The sequence below is a fragment of the Micromys minutus genome (assembly GCF_963924665.1).
Source record: "Micromys minutus genome assembly, chromosome: 29".
Lineage (NCBI taxonomy): Eukaryota > Metazoa > Chordata > Mammalia > Rodentia > Muridae > Micromys > Micromys minutus.
Window position 1 is genome coordinate 18,254,669 of NC_137964.1, and position 22,376 is coordinate 18,277,044.

General features: G+C 42.5%; 1 protein-coding gene across 2 annotated transcripts in view; it reads left to right on the plus strand.

Moving 5' to 3' along the window:
• Positions 1-22,376, plus strand: part of GALNT17 (polypeptide N-acetylgalactosaminyltransferase 17) — a 420,712-nt gene that overhangs the window by 331,197 nt on the left and 67,139 nt on the right. For both annotated transcript variants that reach the window (XM_080940615.1, XM_080940616.1), the window contains one exon: positions 3,484-3,601. In XM_080940615.1, coding sequence (XP_080796741.1) covers positions 3,484-3,601 — 118 coding nt within the window. The remainder of the gene's footprint in view (positions 1-3,483; positions 3,602-22,376) is intronic.

Genomic DNA, 22,376 nt, shown 5'->3' on the forward strand with positions numbered 1-22,376 from the left:
AAAGAGGCTGACAGAGTTGTCACTAAGTTCTCTGGATGGAGGGCTGGTCCTAGGAGCCCACCGTAGTTACCCGAATCCAACATGTTCCCATAAAACCTGCATCATTCCAGGCCACTGACCACCTCAACACTGAAAAGCACAGCATGATGTCAGTGTGCAAGTTTGCGTTATAATGTTAGGGAATAAGAATGAGAAGACAAATCCAGATGTGTTCAACTCAAGTGCATTGTTTTCAAATATTTTCGGGTGATGGCTGCTTGAATCCAGGGGTGTATAACCTATGAGCAGAGGGCTGACAGCACTGGAAAGAACTGGGGTTGACTCTCCTTCGAGAATAAGAGAGGCTGAAGCTAGTGCTAAGACATCTGTGAGGATGCTGCTAGTTGGCTTTGTGGTGCTGTAGATTGAAACCAGGGCCTTGCATATGCTTAAGTGGGTGTGCAACCACTGAACCACAGCCCTAGCCCCCCACTTTGGGATTCTAGGCAGGTGTTCTACCATGGAATCACACCTTCACTGGGGTAGCCCCTCATTGGGGGATTCTAAACAGGAGGTCTACTGTTGAGACACTCCCACAACTCTACGTAGGTGCTCTACCAAGAAGTCTCTTCCACAATTTATTGAGGATGTATACTACTTGCTCATCTAACTGCTGGGACAAAATACCAGACAAAAGCAACTAAAGGAAGGGAGAAGGTTTTGTTTTTGTCTTATGGTTTGAGTGGATAGAGTCTATCATGGTATGGAAGTCAGTGCAGCAGAAACTGGAGCTAATAACACTGCCTTCATATTTTGTCCAGGATCCCGGCTTATGGGTTGGTGATAGCTAGATTCAAGGAAGGTCTTCCCACCCGAAAGAACCTAATCTAGAAATGCCCTCATGAACCTGCCCAGAGGTTTAGTTCCTAAGAGATTCTAAATCCATTGAAGTCAATAATCAATAACCAAAAGATTATCCATCTGGGTTAAAGATAATCTTTTTACCCATGTTTTAGAAGGTTTCTTTCCTTTCATCATAGCTGGGGAAACACAGAGGAATTTATGACAGACATTTGTGATGAACACTCTTGGCATTATTTCTCTCTCCTTCCTCTCCTCCCCATCTCTGTCTCTCTCTGTCTCTCTCTCAGCAGGGATGGTCATGTGTGGTGCACATATTTTGTGAAATAGCAACAATAAAGTAATTGTTTTTAATTTCTGTTCCTCTCCTCTGTAATGGAGCTATTAGGACATTGGCAGATTCCCTTAGTGCAATTATCATTTTGAATGATTTTTTGAGTTGGAATGTTTGTGCTAATAGTAGTAATTGTGGTTGGATTTGAAAAAACGAGGCTGCAAGCACACATTCAAGAATCTCATCATCCCCGGAGTGTTACTGACTACAGCTCGCACGGCCGGACAGGTGGCATGGATGCCTTACAGTGGAAATGAGGCTACACTTTGTTCTCACTCCACCGATGGTGACGATGGGGCTAGCTCACCTGCCACAGGCACAGTAGGTCCCATTGTGTCAAGAAGCAGCTTTTTGCCAACGAAATGTTTCTCCCAGGCAAACGATAACTGATCATTTTAGGTCCAGTCAGATGGCTTCAAAGTAGCCAAGCAGTCATCACCTGAAGTTACTAGCAATGCCGACTGGTCCAGCTTCAACTCATTAAAGTAGCCTATGCAAGAGTTGAACTAACTGTGTAGCTGAGGCTAAACTTATTTAGTAACCCAGATAGGTCTTGTACATATGATATGCCCTAGGCTGGCCTTGAGTTCACCACGTAGCCCATGCTTGCCTTTAACTCACTGTATGTCTAAGATTGACCTTAAACTTGTAATGTAGCTCAGCTAGCCTTAAACTTGAGACATGGTGAAGGCTGCCTTGAACTTCCTCTATAGCCCAGAGTATTGCCTTGACCTCCCTCCTGTAAGGATTATAGGTATATACTACTATGTTGAGCTTGACTGTGTATCTTTTAACTACTAAATCTTCACATCATTTTTCAGTTAGTCACAATTTTCTGCTAAGACTCCCACCTGTTCTTGCATTGCAAGGGACCCCAGAGCCCCGTGTTCGCATTTGTTTCAGAGTGATCCTTTATCCTGGGATCTTATCCCAGGGTATCTTTCATCCTTTCCTTCCCACAGTCCCTGTCAGACTCCTTGACATGGTGGCAGATTTCAACCACAGTCTTTTCATAGGACACCAACAATAAGCTCATGGCTTTTTGTTCTCCATCAGGATCAGTTTCCCAGCCCTCGTCTCTGAGTTCTGATGAACTACTCAGGATGCAGACAGAAAGGCCAGGATTTCTCATGTCTGGTCTCCTACCTGTGGCCTTCCTGTGTAGCCAGGACTCACTTTCTTAGTCTCGTCCTGGTGCGGAGGATTGCAGAATATATAACTGCTTTACTGAGATGTTTCAGATCCCCACGGACATCAGGATTTTGCTCCCTGGTTCTTTGCCCTCCTTCGGTCCACCAGCTTCCTGATCTAGTGTATCTCCAGACAGAACATGGATCTTTTGGATTTTTTAGATCTGAGACTCTATGCTAATTCTTCTTCCCGGTTCTGTGACCAAATATCAGATAAAAGTTAACTTTAAAAGGGAAGGCTTATTTCGGCTCACAGTTTGAGTATACAGTTGGGAGCATGAGGCTCCTGGTCACACTCTATCCAGTCAGGATAGAGATGACTCCTGGGGCTCAGCTTGCCCTCTCCTTTTTATCAGTCTAGAATATGGGATGGTGACACCCTCCACTTGTAGAGGACCAGTCCTTTCCCCCTCAGTTAAACCTCTCCAGAAGCACCCTCAGAAGTGTACCCATGGGTGTGTCTCCTAGGTGATTCCAAACCCAGTCAAGTCAACATGGAAGGTTAACCACCACCTGTTCTCTGATAGGCCTTTCGTACTTCAAAATTGATCATTCCCTTCTGCTTCCCTGTGTAGAGCAGATTATAGCTGTTGAAATCTATTGAGACAGCCTCTTGATCTCTATTCAATCACTCTGCTGTTCCCAGGGTACAGGGAGAACCGCTCTTCATGTGGCGGACACCATATGCTTTACCCTGTTTACCAAGGATCTGGGATGTCTCAGATGCTTAAGTTCCTTTTTCTTCTGCAGCTAAAAAATAGCCGTATTAAGAGATGCAGAATGGGGAAATTGAAGATTCAAAGAGGACTAGGGAAGAAATCCCTGTTCACCTAACAGAAGTTGTTTGTAACATGTGGGTTGTGACCTCTTTGGAGATCAAACAGCCCTTTCACAAGGGTTGCCTAAGACCATTGTAGTATCAGATATTTACATTATGATTCATAACCGTAGCAAAATTACAGTTTGGAAGTAGCATCAAAAATAATTTTATGGTTTGTGGGTCATCACAGCCTTGAGGGGGTCACAGCATTAGGAAGGTTGACAACCACTGGCTGTGGTAAGTCTGCCAAAATGATGTCACTTGCCTATACATTGACAATCTTGTTTTTTCTCCCACAGGACACCAGCCATGATTGGCTGCTCGTTTGTGGTCAACAGGAAATTCTTTGGTGAAATTGGTCTGTTGGACCCAGGAATGGATGTGTATGGAGGAGAGAATATTGAACTTGGAATCAAGGTTGGTAACATGGTATCTCTTCCTCCTGATTTGTAATGTTGTTGATCCTTGAGGTTGTTCAAAGGCTCTTATAGCTGCAAAGCAGGATTTTCTTATCCCAGAGCATCCCCAGTAAAGATAATTGAACAGAGACATCACCATAACCATCACTAGTTCTTGAGTGGATGTGACTTGGGCTTTTCTCTAAAGACTGAGCAGTGTATCTCATGTCTTAATAACCTGCGCTGGACATTAAGTAGAGGGTCTGGTGTTCCCTCAAATTAAATTTCTTTTAAAAACTAAGTATCCCAAAATTTAAGTACTTTGATGATGTCATGCCTGATTTTAATTGTCAACTTGTCAATTAAGTCTAGAATTGAATCTAGAATCACCTGGGATTCACAAGTAATATTCTAGATCAGGTTGACTCATAGGCATGTTTGTAGAGACAGTCTCAATTGTTAATTTATAAAGACCCAGTCCATTCTGGGAGGCACTATTCCTTAGGCAAGGGATCCTGAACCATGTAATGAGATGAAAGTAAACAAGGAAGGAAGGGAGTATTTTCCTTTCTCTGCTCTTGACCATGAATGTGATGTCACCAGCTGTTTAAGTTCCTGACTTGGCTTCTCCCCACCAAAATAATGGACTATAACATAGAATTGTAAACCAAAGAAACCCTTCCTTGATTTTTGTCAAGGTATTTATCTCAGTAACAGAAAGGAACCTAGAAGAACTGTCTACCTTTTTCCTTTGAGACAGAGACTCAATTGCTAGCAAGTCTCAGCAATTTTCCTGTCTTCATTCTGTATAGTGCTGGAGTTACAGCCATGGCTGGCTTCTTGTACAGGTGATATAAAATTGAACTTGGTTCTTCACACTTACAAAAGTAGTCTTGCCTACTGAGCCCTGTCCCATGGCCTCTCTATTTTTCTTTGAAAACAAGAATGACTTGAGTATCTTTACATACTCTGATAACAGTATGAATGAAGTGTAAAAGGTTACATCTGTAGAGAAACTGTGATATGGGGTTCAAGTACTGTCTGTGTAGACTATACATGTACAGCTAGAAAAATTACCAGGGACAAGAGGCTGTGTAGGGCTGTTCTTAGTGACAACAGAGCTTGTTGCTAAAGCTCATTAGAATGGCACTCCTCTGCCCAACCTCATAGGGGTTTTCTTTCTTTTTCTCCTTTCTTTTGACTTGTAGACTTATTGAATGGTTTTACTGGGTATCACTGCTGTATAAAGTTGCATTTTTAAAAGGTGTTCAGTTTGTGGTGTCTTGATACAGTGTGAAATGACCAGTGTCATCACCACCATTAAATACTTGTGTCTATGTAGTTGCCACTGGGGAGAAGTGAATTTTAGATCTAATGTCTTGTAAAATTAAGAGGTCTTTGCTTGTTTGTACATTAGGGATGAAACCCAAGGCCTGGTGCATGCCAGCCAAGTTTGCTGCCAATCATCAACAAGTTTTTATGTGTAATGAACACATGATGACTCTACATAAATAAGCAAATAAATCTTCCTGTCAGGTTTTTTATATATATTTTTCATGTATGTGCATATGTGTAGCACTTTTTTTATGTGTGTGCACAAGGAGGCTCCAGGTTCATGTCTAGAATCATCCTTTGTTATTTTTACACCTTATTTGTAGAGGCAGGCTCTCTCAGTCAAACTGAGAACTTATCAATATGCCTAGTATTGCTAGCTAACTTGTTCTGTAGATCTTCTGCCTCTTTCTTCCAAGGCTGGAATTACAGATGGTCTGTTGTGTGTAATGTTGCTATCCCACCTTAAGCTCTGGGAACAGGCCACACTAACAGCTCCCACCCAGATTCCCTTGGATCCATGGATAAAACACACACATACACACACACACACACACACACACAGAGAGAGAGAGAGAGAGAGAGAGAGAGAGAGAGAGAGAGAGAGAGAGAGAGAGAGAGAGAGAGAAACTAACTTAATTTTTTACTTGCCTATGGATGCTCTGCCCAAGATCTTACTTGGTAGGTTGGCTTTTCTCCCTCTGAACCATGGTGAAAATCCCTTTTTCTCTCCCGCATCTGCTAGTTTGCCTGCGGGGAACCATACATCCCACCTATTGTGCCTAGCTCATTGGCTGTTAGCATCTTTATTGATGGATCAAGAACCACTTGGAGAACAGGACCTTAGCATAAGAACCAACCCACAATAGCCCTCCATCCAACCAGGTCTAGTGGTACATGCTGGGGTTCTAGAGATGTAACTCAGATTGTTAGACTTGGAGGCAAGCCTTTACCTACCAAACCATCTCACCAGCCTACTTGTCCAACTCCTAAGAAAAAAAGAAAAGAGACAAATTACTTTCAAATAATGTAAAATCAGACTTTTTTTTTTTTTTACTTTTCAACTGTATTAGATAGTTTGCAGAGAAAAGAGATAATCATGTACTGAAGCCCTGCAATCAATGTAGGAGCATCACTGAGCCTTGCTCTGCAGCTGTCCCTCAGGGAATACAGAGAGATGGTCACTTTCAGACTACTAGTAAATGGAAGTCTAATGTGTCATTTTCCTTTACTTATGGATCTAAAGAACTCTCACAAATGGCTCTACCAGCTAGGATCTCAGTGTTAAATTTCATGGACCTTTAGCAAAGACATCATATTAAAACCACCATATATGTGTTTGCAATTGTGTGCATGGTTTTTTGTGTATATATATATGCTTGGTGTGAACCTGTAATAAACATACACACACATACACACACACACACACCAAAAACCCTGCCTCAAGAGAACTTCCCAAAGACAAAGAGAAACAAGCATCATTTCTAGAATAAAATGTATTCTCTTGGGGTAGAGTGTCTACACTTCTGTAAACTTAGATTTTACCTATCTATTTGTGTGTGTGTGTGTGTGTGTGTGTGTGTGTGTGTGTGTGTATGTGTGTGTAAGCCACTTGAGTTGTGATATATGTGTGGAAGTCAGAAGACAACTTTCAGAAATTAGCTCTCTCCTTCTATCATGTGGGTACCAGAGATCAAAGCAAGTCACCAGCCTTAGCAGAAAGCATCTTTACCTGCTGAGCCATCATACTGGCACCTAAAGTTGAATTCTATTACCATTTGTGTATTCTGTCTGTCCTGACTAATAAGTGGATCTTGATTACTTTGTTTCTTAATTTCTTTTTCCTCTTCAAGATAAATTGGAAAGGAAGAACTTAGTCAATGTATACTTGAGTTTATTTCCTTTCTTTTAATTCAAGACTGTTTTAGGGAAATGTGAAACACACACACACACACACACACACACACACACACATACACACATACACACACACACACATACACACACACTCAAAAATAGAAAAACATGATGAATCAAAATGCATTAATTATTCAAGTTAAATGAAAGACAACATTTTGTTATGTGTTTGGATTTTTTAAATTATTTTAGTAACTTGCTGATGTTTTAAAAGCAAATTCTCAGACATAAATCTAAAACAACTTTTGGCTCTCTGCTAACATATGAAGACTTTCTTAAAACATAATAGTCTTGATGTACTATGACACTTAAAATTTTAATATTCATATTTTCACAAAAATATTTCTCAAAATGCTGTCAAAATTTTTTTTCTCAAAAAAGCACATTGTTTTAACACTTGGTTTGTTCAACCAAGATTTCATGCAAGGTCTGCCCACACACCTTACTTCCTTGATGTCCTTGAGTATCTTTTAGTCTCTTCCCTGTATGATTATATGCTGTTCACTTTTTAAAGATTTCTTTTAATCATATGTGTTTGTGTGGATACATGCATGTGAGTGCAGCTGCCTATGAAGGCCAGAACAGGGTGATGGATCCCTTGGAGCTAGAGTTATAGGTGGTTTGAAGTTACCAACATGGATCCTGGGAACTAGTCTTAGATCTTCTATATAACCACTGAATCATTTCTCCGACTCAATTTATCTTTCCTATTTTTAAGCTCACAGTCATTTATAAAGTTCTACACAATCTGGACTTGGTAAATCAATTCCTCTTGGCATCTATAATGTGTGACTCTAATCTCTACTCTGTAAATGGTAAGAAGATGTAGAAAGGTTTTTGCTTGCTATTTTTGTTTTTGTTTCTCAATCTTTCTATGCTGGAAATCAACCATAAATCTTTTCCATAGCAACATCTCAAGCTCTTAGATGCAGAAAGCTGATTCTGGACATTCCTTACACCCATTCCTCCCTTCTGTTCTCCCTGCTTCCTTTCTGCATCTCTGTCTCCTTCCCCTCCTTTCTTATTTTGTTCTTGTCTTAGTCTCTGTTCTATGGCTGTGAAGAAACACCATGCCCACAGTGACTCTATAAGAGAAAGCAATTATTTGGGGCTGGCTTACAGTTTCAGAGATTTTGTCCATTATCATCATGGCAGGCAGCATAGTGGCACACGGGCAGACATGGTGCTGGAGAAGTAATTGGGAGTGAGGACTGCAGGTTGCAGAAAACGAGAAACACTGAGCTTGGCTTGGGCTTTTGAAATAACAAAGCCCACTCCCAGTGGCACACTTCTTCCAACATGGCCATGCCTCCTAATCCTTCTCAAGTAGTACCACTGCATAATAACTAATGTATGAGCCTATGGGGGACATTCTCATTCAAACTACCACAGTTCTTTATCCCTTTCATTCTTTCTTCTTGATTTATTTCTCTTGTTTTTTTCTCCCTCTCTCCTTCTCTCCTTCTTACCCCTCAATTTCTTTTCCCCCTACCTCCTGCCTTTCTTTCTTATTCTTCTCTTTTCTGTTCTCCTGTTTACTTCTCCATTTCTTCTCTTTCTCTCTCCCTCCTTTCTTTATTTCTGCTCCTTTCTCCCTCTTTCTTCTCTCTCTCTCCCTCTCTCCCTTCCTTGTAGGGTGTAATTTCAGTATAACTTTATCTGCTCCCAGTGTAGCAAATAATCAACACAAAAACCTATTAAGTTCATTAACAAGATTTAAGCACTGTAACTGGGTAGGTATTTATCTCTTCTAACCCTCTAAGCTATCTACTTCCCAGCCAAAGGCTCTGTGTTACATGCAATTTGAGTTTCCTCCTGGCTTGCTCTACTCCACATGTGTCATGTTGAATCCCTCAACAAACTGTTCATCAAGACTTCTCCCAGACCTTCTGCCTCATGGCTACCTTTTTCCTTTCCTTCCTGTCCTATCTTGTGATCCTCTCCCTGGCATTGTAGGTCATACCTTTTCTGCCCAGCCATAGGCTGATCAGCTCTTTACTAACCAATTAGAGATAACTGGGGAGCATTATTTATACAATATTGATACTGGAGATAGTTCAATAATTCTGACAGTGATAGCATCCGGATTGTAACTGGAGATCTAGGCACAGAAATTAGCATCTAAGTACATAGTGCCCAAAACCATCCCCCTACACTTCCTTGCCAGCAAAGCATAGATGATGCTGTGTTCTTCGGGTCCCACACATTAGTAGACCTCACATGGTTGCCATTGTCCTGTTTTAGTGGTATTAAGATTCGAAGATGTACTTGGGTGTTGTCAGCTTGACTGATGCATTATAAAATTCCGCATCAACCTTTCACCTAATTAATGGTGTCAGCAGTACCAGTATCTTCCCCTACATCCATTATTTCATTAGTGCCAGATAATGTTTTTTTTTTTTAAAGAAATCTATATTCATTCCACATTTCTAAGCTGTAACTCTTCATCAGAAAACTTTCCTCTTTAGCTGTTTGTGTAGCAGAAATACACACCTGAAGCCAGAAAAGGCTTAGTAAATGCGCATTCCTTCTTTATACTTAAACATTTTTAGAAAAATGTTGGTGCTGTGGCAACTTCCAAACTTGACCAAAGAGGTCATTCTATTTCCCTGGTAATATGACATCATTATTTAATATACTTTTTATGTGCCTGAATCCATTATAGACATTTTCCCATCCTATATATATATATTATGATGGTATAATTTACTATAATAAAGCCATAGTGACTGTCAGCCTTGAGTGGAGGGTTCCCATATTTGCATAAACCTCTATAATCACCTCCCAATGTGACATCAAACATAATCTACCTAAGAAGAGCTTCTCTTGGCTCACCATTCTTTCTGCTACCTCAGACCTTTCCATCTAGGCTGCCATGCCCTGATGCTCTGTATCACAAATGAATGAAGAAAATGCCAGAACCCCATAAAAATGGCATCAGAGTATTTCAAATGGATTGGGCCAGCTGTATTCAGGTCTCTAGGGTTCTTCCATGTTGTCTGTGTGATACAAACAACTCTTCTTTAAAATCGGGATCTCACTTTGTAGACCAGTGTAGCCTTGGATACACAGAAATACTTATGGCTCTGCTTCCTGAGCTATAATTAAATGGAATGTACTACCATACCCAACTTTCCTCTTTTTTGCTGTGGTTTAATTTGTTATTATTGAATGGATATGTATGGGGTATATGCATGAGTTTGTGAATTCAATTCTCTCCTTTCACCTTTATTTGGGTTAGGACAATTGAAACAGGGTTGTCAGGCTTTCTTAGGTAACACCCTTACCCACTAAGCCAGTGCCACAGTCCCTCTGTGGCTCACTCTTTGACTTGCTGAGAAGGAAGGACTTCATTGTGGGAATACAAGGTGACCATTTGTCTTCATTTTCTTGCTGAAGAATGGTTGGGTCCTTTCCAGATTGGAATTGTTATGAGAAGTCCCCTAAAAGTCTCTTAGGGACACAGGCTTTGACTTCACTCAAGTAAATTCCTAGGGATTGAATAACTGGGACATTAAGAAGATGTCTGTTTAATGTTTTAGAAAACCATCAATCAAGTTTTCTAAATCTTCAGGTTTTAAGATGAACGTAGTGATATATGCCCAGAACCCCACCACTCAGGAGTCAGGGACAAGAAAATCAGTGGAGCTTATATTCTGGTCAGCCTAGCATAATGGGTAGCCTCCAGGTCAGTGACACACTCTGTCTCAAACAAAACAAGATGGATGGTCCTGAGGAAGGACGCCTGAAGTTGAGTCTTCTGTCCTTCACATGTAGGTACACACCCAGGAATACTCATATCCATGAATGAGAAGATGTAGAAGTCTTATTGGTAAGCACTAACCTTGGGCTTCAGCAGACAGTATGGGCTACTAAGAAATCTGTGACTTTAATCACTGTTGATCTCATTTTATAGATTACAACAATTGGATGGTCAGACATCGCGTAATTGTCCGACAAAAACTCAGAACTCAACCCAAAGGTCCTTAAGAGTTTCCCATAAACCTCTTGAAATACTCATCTTTTTCATTATTGGGGTAACTATGGTAACTATGGCAATGCTGTTGATATACAGTGAGGTCATCATCTAGTACAATGGGACCCAACCCCTTTGCGGGTCACTTGTCAGATATCTTGCATATCAGATATTTATGTTACAACTCATAACAGTAGCAAAATTACAGTTATGAAGTAACAATGAAATAGTTGTATGGTTGGGGGTCACTACAACATGAGGAACTGTGTTAAAGGGTCGCAGTGTTAGGAAGGTTGAAAACCGCTGCTCTAGTAAATACTCAGAATTTTGCTTGGCTAAAATATGTCTCCTAAAACTATGTGTCTCCATTTGGAATAGATGGGGTGTTGGCAATCCGCCACATCCATGCACGGCTCCAGCGACTTGGGACCTGACTAGGCTGGTGAAGGAATAAAATGGCAGGCAAATAGAAACACAGGAAAACTGAGGTTTTCTAGATTGGGATCTCTGCTAGAAAACCTGCAGCACCCCAGAAACTCAGCCTGTTTATTGTACTGGGTTGAGCAGGGAGGTAGGCTATTACACACAGGTAGACAAGGAGGTGGGGTTTATGCAATGCAGCTGAGCAAGGAGGCTGGCTTAGCTAATTTCTATAATGGAGCAGTCTCCAGGGTAGGAAGAGAAAGCTCCAATGGACATTTTCTGTATACACTATTAAAATTTTACATGCTAACCAGGAGGGAAAGCTTTGCCATGTCCCTCTGAGCCTCAACCCTGCAGGAAAGACTTTTCTATTCTTCCATGAGTTTGAGGTACCAGAATCCTTGACAGGGCTGTGCCTAGCTCAGCAACACACATTCACCTAAGATTTAATTCACTCCAGGCTTCCTCCTATCCCTAGAATAATCTCCATGTACATACACAGGCATATACCATGCTCCCTCCACCACACACAGACAATTCCTGCCACACACACTCTCATATATGAGAACTGTAGTCACGTAATAAACAAAAAAAATGTATTCGAGATGGCATGAAATTGGATTTCCTCATCCATAAATTGTGTGATGTTTATGTCTAAGCTATAGTTCAAGAAATGGAACTGCTCTGTTGATATTTTTATAAATGGTGTCTAATGTGTTTCTATTAAGAGGAGATCCATTTGCTCTGCCAGAATGTGTTATCATAATATAGCCACACCATTTACTCTACCGCTTGGAAATTATGTGGGTTATTCTGTTTGGAATTTTACTCACCCACTCCCAGGCCTGCCAGATTCGATCGTAAATGATCGTGGACGTCTGTGAGTTATTTTATAAGACACATCCATCTACTCTTACAACTCCAGAAACTCTGTCACCCTTATTCACATCACTGGGAATAAAGCAATAATTTGGTCCTCTGTAAACGTGAGCTGGAATTTATACCATTCCCTCCACTCAAGGCCTCAGTGACGGAGGGGAGATTTATACCTGCGTCTCTGAGCCGGAAGACTAGAAGGTGGTGTCCTGGTGTGTTTCTCATTATTTTTCGCTATCTCTAGAAAAAATAGGAAATGGTACTCAGAGCGTCACTGATCTGTTTTGGATAAAACTGTTCCATTTCCTGTTGGTGTAACTGTGTCGGATGCCACATCTACATGGAGCAGTAAGCATTCAGAGCTCTCTTCTCTGACCCTCCATTGACTGGAGCATTTGTACCTGTGAAAATACTCTAGGGGCTCTGGTGGGCTCATGCCCCAGGGCACCTCTAACCCAACTGTTTAAAATGCTCAGAGCCTCCTCAGCAAAGCAGATGAATGCCCAAGACCCCGGTGGGTATTTGGTACTCCTCAGGGAAGCCAAGCAGCTCCGTCTGCGGTGCTCTGTTCTTTGGTTCACGGAGAAGCATGTGTCTGAGAAATAGGCTTCCTCCTCTTTTCCCTTCCTGAGATACAAGATGCTAGTCATGCAGTGAGTGTGAAGTGTCCCCATGGGCTCATAGTTTTGAACAGTTGGTCACCGGCTAGTGGCACCATATGGAAGGTTGAGGAGCCTTTAGGACACAGGGCCTAAGGTAATAGGAGTGGGCCTTGGAGGTGATAGGCTTCCCTGATGCCCACCTAAGGTTTTTCCTACTCCATTAAAAAGTGGAAACCATGAGCCATTCCTCCTGCATGATGATCTGTCAGGCATCTCCACAGTGAGAAGTTGTGCCTACAGCTGTCTAAGGTCATGGGGGTGACCCAGGCTATTTGTGCTTAAAGTGAGGATTCTCCCAGTATTATATTACTAGTTAAGTTCCTAGTCTGCTTTTTACTTTTTAAATTGTGGGACAGAGTCTCCATAAGTTGCCTAGGTTGGCCTTGAACTTCCTGTATATCCTAGTCTGGGCTTGAACTTACTCTGTAGCCCAGGGAGGCTTTGAACTCACTATGTATCTCAGGCTGGCCTTGAATGTACCGAGTAGCCCAGGATGCTCTAAGCTTCTTTAGTAGCTGGGATGGCAGCCATGAACCACTAGACCTGGTTCATTCCTCTTCTTGAATCCAAGCCCTCCCTCCATAAATGGTGGTCACAGTAACATCACTTGGGTTCATGGTCTAACAAAGGTCTCATGAGAGTAACTGATACAGAGAGCGGATGCTTCTGCAAATCCAAACAAGATTCTGCCCAGTCCTTTTCCTGTCTCCTGGTGGTGGCCACATGATCCTTTGTATTTCTGTCTTGCAGCAGTGTCCCCATCTTGTCTGCTTCTGTGGTCACATGTTGTTCCCCCTTATCTTTGTGTCTTCTAGAGTGGTTTGAATGAGAAATGTCTCTTGTGTTTGAACACTTGGTCCCCAGCAGGTGGCGCTGTTTGGGGAGGTTATAGAGACTTTCTGGAAGAAGTACAGGACTGGGGATGAGCTTTGAGCAGTGTTTATATAGCCCCATCCCTGCAGCCAGACTTTGATTACTTTGTGTGTTCTTTTTCTTCTACCTTTCTCCACCCCTCTCAACTCCTAACACTAGATAGGAGGAAAATAGAAGACAGAGGGAAAGGAGGTGATGTTATTGTTTGACTCCCTCCTGCTGATTAGTGGTGTTAAGTTCCTTGGGACAAGTTTGATCTCAGCCATCAGGATATCTAATTTCATTTTCATTGTGTATGATTACTTAACAAAACACAGCCAACAGCAACCAACCAGCAGAGACTCCCCAACTGCTCAGCAGCCTAGCATTTATACACCCTCTGAAATTTTCCCAGGATTCCAAACATCACACAGTTGCAGAAAAACTATCTGCAGCTGGCAAAACCATGCCTCTGCCAGGGCACGAGGTAAATCATAGTCACCAGCTGCTAAGTAGCCCCATAGCCCCACACCTGGGATTAAAACAAAAACACGTCTCTATGGCATTTGTGTGCTTTTAAAAGAAACCAGAAATTCTCATTATACACCCCACTTCCTGTTCTATCTCTCAGCATCCTGTGTGTAGATGAAAATGTCACCAGCCGGCTTCTTGCTCCTGCCGTTATGCCATGTCTGCTCCACCATAATGGAATCTATCCCTATGAAACAAATGGCTAAAACAAACCCTCCCCTTCTAAGTTGATTTTGGTCATGGCATTTTATCACAGTGACAGAAAAGGAACGAACACATCTTCTCATCAGGATGCCAGTCATACTGAATGAGGCCACCTGTGAGAGTAACCTTCATTCACAGGAAGTAATTGTCATCTCCTAGGCTGTCTGCTAATTGAGGCCTAGTCCTGGAAGCTTCTAGCTTCTATGCAATCTAATCTAGGCCTAGAATGTTTTCAGCCTCTGAGACTTCTTCTGAATAAGTTCACCCTTTCTAGTTTTTTGTTAGTTAGTTTGCTTGCTTTTTATTTGAACAATGGCTGGCTGATTCAACTCAGCTGTTCTGGCTGAAACGTCTCCCGAAGCTGACTGATTCAGTCTGGATTCTCTCAGTTTCTGACTGAATTGCTTTTCTTGACCTCATACTAACTTTGGCAATATGTTCTAATCTTTGGCTCCTTCTTATTCTCTGGCTTGTTCTGTCTTCACCTGGGTCTAGCTTGTCTCTCTCTGTCTCTGTCTGTCTGTCTTTCTGTCTCTCTCTCTCCCTCTTTCTCTCTGTCTGTCTGTCTGTCTGTCTCTCTCTCTCTACAATTGTCCTGGTAAAAATATCCTCCTTCCTCTTCCTCCCTGATGCTCTCTTTTACATTGGCTCTCTTTTTCTCTCTCTTCGCCTGAAACTTGGACATATCCTATTTTGTCAAAACTTTCTCTGCCATTCAATTAGACACCACTTTTAAACATGGGTCCTTCCTTCTCCAAGATAACTTTACCTTCATTGTTTGGGATTAAAGGTGTGTACTAAGGGTGTGTCTGTATTCCTGCCAGAGTGACCACATTGCTTGATTAAAATCCTTCTATGGCCAACCCAAATGACACCCTGTTAACTTGATTATAGCTGCAAAGACTAGCCCCAAATAAAGTTCAGTTCCCAGCACCCACTTTGGAACCTTACAACCACCTGAAACTCCAGCTATGGAGATCTAGCGCCCCTTCTGGCCAATGTCAAAACTATATCCATTCGCATACAACACAGAAGACTCACACACATAATTAACAAACTCAATCTTAAAGTAAGAAAAAAATGATGAAGATATGTGTTTGGGTAGAGGCTGGGGGCATCAGGAGTCAGGAATGACCTTACTAGGTTGATATTGATGAACAAATTGAAAGGAAAAAGAAGCTGTCTCCTGTTGGGCAGACTGCAGTTCTTACACATTCCTGCAGGGTGGGTCAGGAACAGACTTGGCTGAACATCCTCAAATAGACTCTTCCAGCCCCACAATCCCCATGCCAGGCTGGCTCAGCCAGACTCTTTCACACTTGGTTAGCAAAACAATATGTTCTTGACTTCCCCTGGGGGCCATCTCCAGAATTCTTTCTTATTTTAAACCAGTCATCTTTTCAGGAAGGAAGTTTATGACCATCCCTTTAAGAAAGTAGTCTCCCCTCCCCAGCTGTATACCCACAAAAAGCAATGGCACTCTGTCATGTTGTGCTTTTAAAAATTATTGCTGGTCTTTTCAGACTTGAAATTTTTAGCTATTTTTATCCTCACACTGCTGAGGAAAGAGTTTGGCTTCCGGTCTAAAGAGTCTGTTGCTGGGTTAGTGGAGCTCAGGCCTTACCCAGCATGCACTTCAAAACAACTTGACCCTGCTTTGCTGACCAGTGTTCACCTGAGAAGGCTGTAAGAGTTGTGTCTTTGAGGTTTTCGCTTTGAAAAAAGAAATCTGTTATGTATGGCAACTGAAATACTTCAAATTAAGAATAGAACTGTTATATGTGTGCACATGGGCATGCACACGTGCCTCTGTGTCTAGGTGTTGGCATGTGTGCACCATAGCACCCTCTGGTCTCTGTCTTCACCTCCCAGCTTGTTTGAAACAGGATTCTTTTTTAATTGTTCACTGATGAGCACCCAAGGCCATTCATTCAGCCCCTCAGCCTCCAGAGATTCTCTTGTGTGCCTTCCCTCTCACCGGGCAGTAGGAGTATTGTTTCTAGAGATGCAGTATAGCATCTAGCTTCACATAGATCATAGGGTTTTAATGCAGGTCCTCACGTCGCAATGTTTCTTGCCTGCATTACACCCTCTCTCTCGTTTCACCTCTCTTTTTCTCTCTTCTCCTCTGGCCCATCTGAATCCATATCGCAGAGGAAATCATAACCAAATTAGACCACTTGCAGGTCCATGGTTAAAATAGTAGTGTTCTGTTGGAGGATGCCAGGTTCCTGTCTCATACACAGTGAGGTACCTGTGTCCCTTGTCAGCTAGCCAGAGCTCAAACCTCCACAGTGACAAGACATTTGCCATTTTCTCTTCAGTCACGGACAGCCCATGTTATAAGTAAGAATCTGAATCCCTGGGACATCTGCTGAAGATTTCAGAAGTTTGTGTTTGGATAAAATAAATGAACCATGTAAACATAAGTAATGATGTGGAGACAGAAAGATGCAGAAGAGAAGGAGGGGGCTAGAGAGCTGGAGAAGGGGATGAGAAAGGGGATGGAGCCCCAGACAGTGGTACCCCTTTATTGGTTATTTATACGGCACCTATCTTTCTCAGTGTCCAGAAGTCACTGGCTCTTTTTTATGCATATCTTCTGGATTCAGGATCCACAATCTTCACTCCAGCCTGAGTCTAACCTCCAAGAGATGCCAGCTTGTGACAATGTTGTTTATCTTTCCTTAGCTCTTTTAATCAATACATTTTGACTCTTGGTCCCAGTAAGGGATTGGTCCTGAGATAGTCTCTTGGATTTTCTTTATATAAATGCTAGAGAGCTGGGCATAGTGGTTGTGATATTGACTTTAAAAATCAACTTGTCACAACTTAAAATCACCTGGGAAGATCATGCCAGTTAAGAAAAGTGTCCAGATCAGGCTGGTCTATGTGAGTTTGTATAACCGATAGTCTATTGTTAATTGATACCCAGCTGTCTTACTTAGGGTTTTACTGTTGTGATCAGACATTGTGAGAAAGGCAAGTCTTATAAAGGACAACATTTAATTGGGGCTGGCTTATAGGTTCAGAGGTTTAGTCTATCATCATCAAGGTAGGAGTTTGGCAACATCCAGGCATTATACAGGCAGAGCTGATAATTCTGTATCTTCATCTGAAGGCTGCTAGCAGAATACTGGCTTCCAGGCAGCTAGGATGAGGGTCTTAAAGCCCACACCCACAATGACACACCTACTCCAACAGGGCCACACCTTCTAATAGTGACACCCCCTGGTTCTAACATATATAAACCATCACATCAGCCCACTACGAGTGGTGCTATTCCCTGGGAAGCTGGCCCTTCACTGTATATGAGAGAAAGCTAGCTAAGATCAAGGAAGAATACATTTACTCATTTTCTCTCTGCTCTTGACTGCGGGAAGGATGTGTGTGTTTGAGTCCCTGCCTCAACTTCCCTGCAATGCTGGGTTGTAACTTGGAAGTGTGAGACAACTAGACCTTTGTCTCTCTCAAGTTGCTTTTTATAAGGCTCTTTTATCACAGCAACAGAAAAGGTGGGCAGGGCAGGAGGTGGTGTAGAAAGATTTCTGGGAGTTCGACTAGCCTAGATCCTGTTTCGAAAGGAAGAAAGATTTTCTTAGCACGTATTTACATGTAACTTTTGGAAATCCTCTCATATATATTTAGCCATTTCTGTTTTTTTTTAAGCACATGTAATAGAATCTAAATGTTATATAAATAGTTATTATGCTATACTGTTTAAGAAAGAGGGCTTACCTATTTGTTTATTGTTTCGGTTCATGCTGGGTCAGATGTGTGGTTACAGAAACGGGGGCTGATTGAGTCTGCATGGTGAGAGAGAGAGAGAGAGAGTGCCTCCAAGGTTGAAAGCAGAGCACTGAGTTCCTAAGAAATATGATTGACAGAATTTTACATTATATCATTAACATGAGACTCTAGGGACACACAGATGGAAAGTTATGGCTAGAAGTGACATGTGTATGCGTCAGCTTGACAAGGAGTGGATTGTGCTGGTTAGTTTTAACTGACAACTTGGCGCACCATAGAATCACCAGGGACAGAGTCCTAATGAAGAATTCTCTAGATCAGGTAGGTCTGTGGGCATGGCTGTGGAGGATTTGTTGTCATTTTAATTAATAAAGGAAGATACAGCCACTGTAGGAGGTACCATTCTCTAGGCAAAAGGGTCCTAAAACCTAGCTTACCCAGAGCAAGCAGGCAAAGATGTATTTATTCTCTTTCCTCCTGACTCTGGATGTGATGTGACTAACTGCTGGAGTTTGTGTCTTGACTTCCCTTCAGTGATGGACAGTAACCCCAATTTATATACCAAATAAACCCTTTCTATCTATCTACTTTTCAGGGCATTTTACCACAGGAACAGAAGTGAAACTAGATCAGGAAATAAAGGTGAAAAGGTCCAGCTAGACTGTACCTTACAGGCTTGCAGTGACAGCTACCCACAAGGCTGAGCCAGAAGGATCAGAAATTCAGTGCCAGCCTGGGGATCTTAGTAAGGTGCTGTCTCAAAATAAAATGCACCAATGGGACAAGGACATAGCTCAGTGCTTCCTCAGTGTGCATAAGGACCTGTGTTCAATCCCCAGTACCATAAACTCAGAGGGGGGGGGAGTGAGGGAGAGAGGGAGGGAAGGACAGAGACAGAGAGACAGACAGGCAGACAGAAACACAGAGACACAAACAGAAAAACAGAGAGATAGAGATGAAACAGAAGCATTTAAAGGTGACAAGATACTATTTCGGAGGAAGAAGACAAAGAAGCTGACAGTTATAACAAGGCATAAGGGGACACTAACTGAGAAGCATGTGGCACGGTCTGTTATTTCAGCGGTGCATTGCAGAGTGCATAGGACCCAGACAATGTCCCAATTCTAACTTGAAAGGCCCACAGGACAGATGACATTCTCTGGGAAGAACGATTCAGGAAGACAGAGAGAAACCTTCTAAGCTCAAGCACAGAGGGTTTAGCATAAATCCACAGTGGGACAGGCTCACAGTTACCGGTGGTCTGCGGTGAATTTATTCATGCAACTGCGGACACTCCTCTCCCTAGCCTGGGTCTGTCCTGTGTGTGACCAGTGTGCTCAGACGGCCAGCTCACAGCAGGAAAGGGTCTAGGTAGCTCTCAGCAGCAGTGTATTTTAGTGAAATTTCCCCATCTTGCTCGTCTTTCACAACAGACGTGTCTGAATTTAGTGACCTCTGCTGTCTGAGCTTATCTCTGGGACTGACTGCTCATTCCCATCTCCACGCGTGCTGTTCACATTCGTGCCTTACTGCAGTCGTCTATCTCCTAGTTGGCCCGCCACCCTCTGCTCTCCAAGGGAAGTATGTCTTGGGAGGTCTTTGGGTTTATGCAGTTGATGCCATCATCTTAGCCTTAACTTAACTTCATCCTTAATTCTTCACACACACACACACACACACACACACACACACACACACACACACACACAATTTATATATACATATACACATTAACACACACACTCATTTATACAAACATATATGCATATGCATACACATACACACACTTATTTTTACATACATATATACATACACACATACTCATCTGTACATATATACACATACACTCATTTATATATACATATATACATACACTCATTTATACATACATACATACATATATACATACACATCCACATATTCATTTATACATACACACATATATATGTACACACACATATATATGTATACATACTCATTTATACAAACATACATACATACATACATAGGGGTCCCAGCCCATGTTTCTCTGGGTGGAAAACATCAGGAGCTGGGACTGAGGCTGTGGTTCAAACTCCTGTGTACTCAGATGCCACTGGGAACCATGAGAAGTTGGGAATGGTGGCTCCCATCCTCTCCTGTACTCAGACACTGCTGGGGCCACAGTGAGCCCTGGGTGGAGGCAATGGGGGGTCAGGTTTAGCTCCTGGTGAATGGGGAAATCCAGCTTAGCTCTTAGTGAGTGTCAGGAATATGGAGGGGCTTCTAGGGAGACTCAGGCACAGCTCTGTGTGACAAAGTGCCCCCCTTGTGGAAGTTCTTGCTCGTTTTATTCAAACTGTTTTATTCATGACATGAGGATGCATACTCTTACTCAGGGTGAACCAGAGATTAAATACCTTTTGCAGGAAGGGATTCCCCAGGAAAGGAAACTCATTGACTAAACACTCAGGGCCTATGTAGACAACTCATTAGCATGGGGAACTCTAGGCTCTATGCTATGTGACTGGTTGTCATGGTCCTCTTAGAGGGGTGTCATGGTCATGTGCTTCAGGAGAGGAATGTGGTTGGGGGCTAGTTCAAACTCCTACCATTCTCACTTATGAGACTCACCAGGGTTCTGAACTTGATAACTCCTTACCAGTTCTTCTGTCTGGTGGCATGGTCCAATTTACCCCCTCCGTCCCCTCCCCCCACATACACACAAAGAAAGACAGAGGGAAAGAAAGGGAGGAATATGCTATTTTGAGTCATCTTACTCACAGTTTTGGTTACATAAAAGGACAAAAATTACACACCAAATTTAGTTCAAAGATTCAACGGGCTGTACTGTCAACGTGACATGATTAACAATCACCTAGGTGACAAGCCTCTTGGCATGTCAGTGATTAGGCTAACTAAGGTGGGATGGCCTTTACTGTGGGTGGCACCATCCATGGCCCCGGGTACTAGACTCAATAGAGAGGAAGACCAGTGTTTCCCTACATCTGCTTCCTGGCCGCAGATGCGACGCGAGCAGCTGCCTCTCCATCCTGCTGCCATGCCTTCCCACCTCAACAGCTGCTTCCTCAGACCGTGACCTGCAGGAAACCTTCCTCCCTTGAATTGCTTCTGTCAGGTTTTGTCACAGCAGCGACTGATGCAATTCAAGAAAGGGATCTTACCTCATTCTGAAGAGAAAAAAAAAAAAAAGAGAAGAAGATGGAGTGTTTTCTTGGGCAGAGAGGAGGGGAGTGGCTCTATTTAGAGAAAGGAACTGAGTAAAACACCATCAATATAAACAGACTGGTTATTTAAAGTTGCTGTCCTCTTAAAAAGTTAAAATAGGGCCTGGGGCGATGGCTCAGCAGTTACAAGCATGCCCTGCTCTTGTAGAAGACCTGAGCTCAGTTCCCAACACCCATATCAGGCAGCTCACAACCACCTGTAACTCTAGCCCTGGGCAGGGATTGGCATGGATGGAGTCTTACCTCCTCTTTTAGCCTCTGTTGGCACCATAGGCATATTCACCAACCCACACAGAGACACAAAAGCAAAGCTCAAGGTAACAGCAGAAGCGATTTCCTTACCGTGTTGGCCATAGCTGGTCCGTTTGGGATTTGGCTAGTTTCACTCTCTCATTTCCCAGGTCAGACATGCAATTTAACTTTCGCTCGGTGGTGTGTAATCTCAGGGTGAATGACTCGGGGTCCCTTTGGTTCACTGGAACAGATGCAGGGACTCAGGTAACCTTTGTCCTGCTATATGGTGTCATCAAGGTGAGGATTGATACATCCAGGAGCTACGTGTCGCAGAAATGGAATGGATGGTTGGTATGATAGTGGCTTCAGCTGGGTTGAAGACAGCTAACACAGCTCCTTCTGGATGTCCAATATGGTGTCGTGGTGGAAAGTTTATTAAGGACATGTCATTTTGCCTTAGAAGCTAAGAGGTCCATTGAACAAAAAAAAAAAAAAAAAAAAAAAAAAAAAATTGGACAAATGGAATGAATATATAAAGCCCAGAAAAATATTTTATAATATAAAAACTACAGTTCTGGGAGCTTAAAAACGCAACTAACTTATTTCTAACTCAGGATACAGCTGAGAAACGGTGTTTATAGTTTCCCAGTCATACCAAGGAAAGCACACTATCTATTCATCAGAAACAGGGTAGCCCTCACTCGAAAAAAAACAGGTTCTACTTCTTTAGTTACACTAAAGGATAAAGTACTACTGTGACAGAGCCAAGTGTGGTGGTGTCTGGGAGGCTGAGGCAGGGGGATTGGCTAT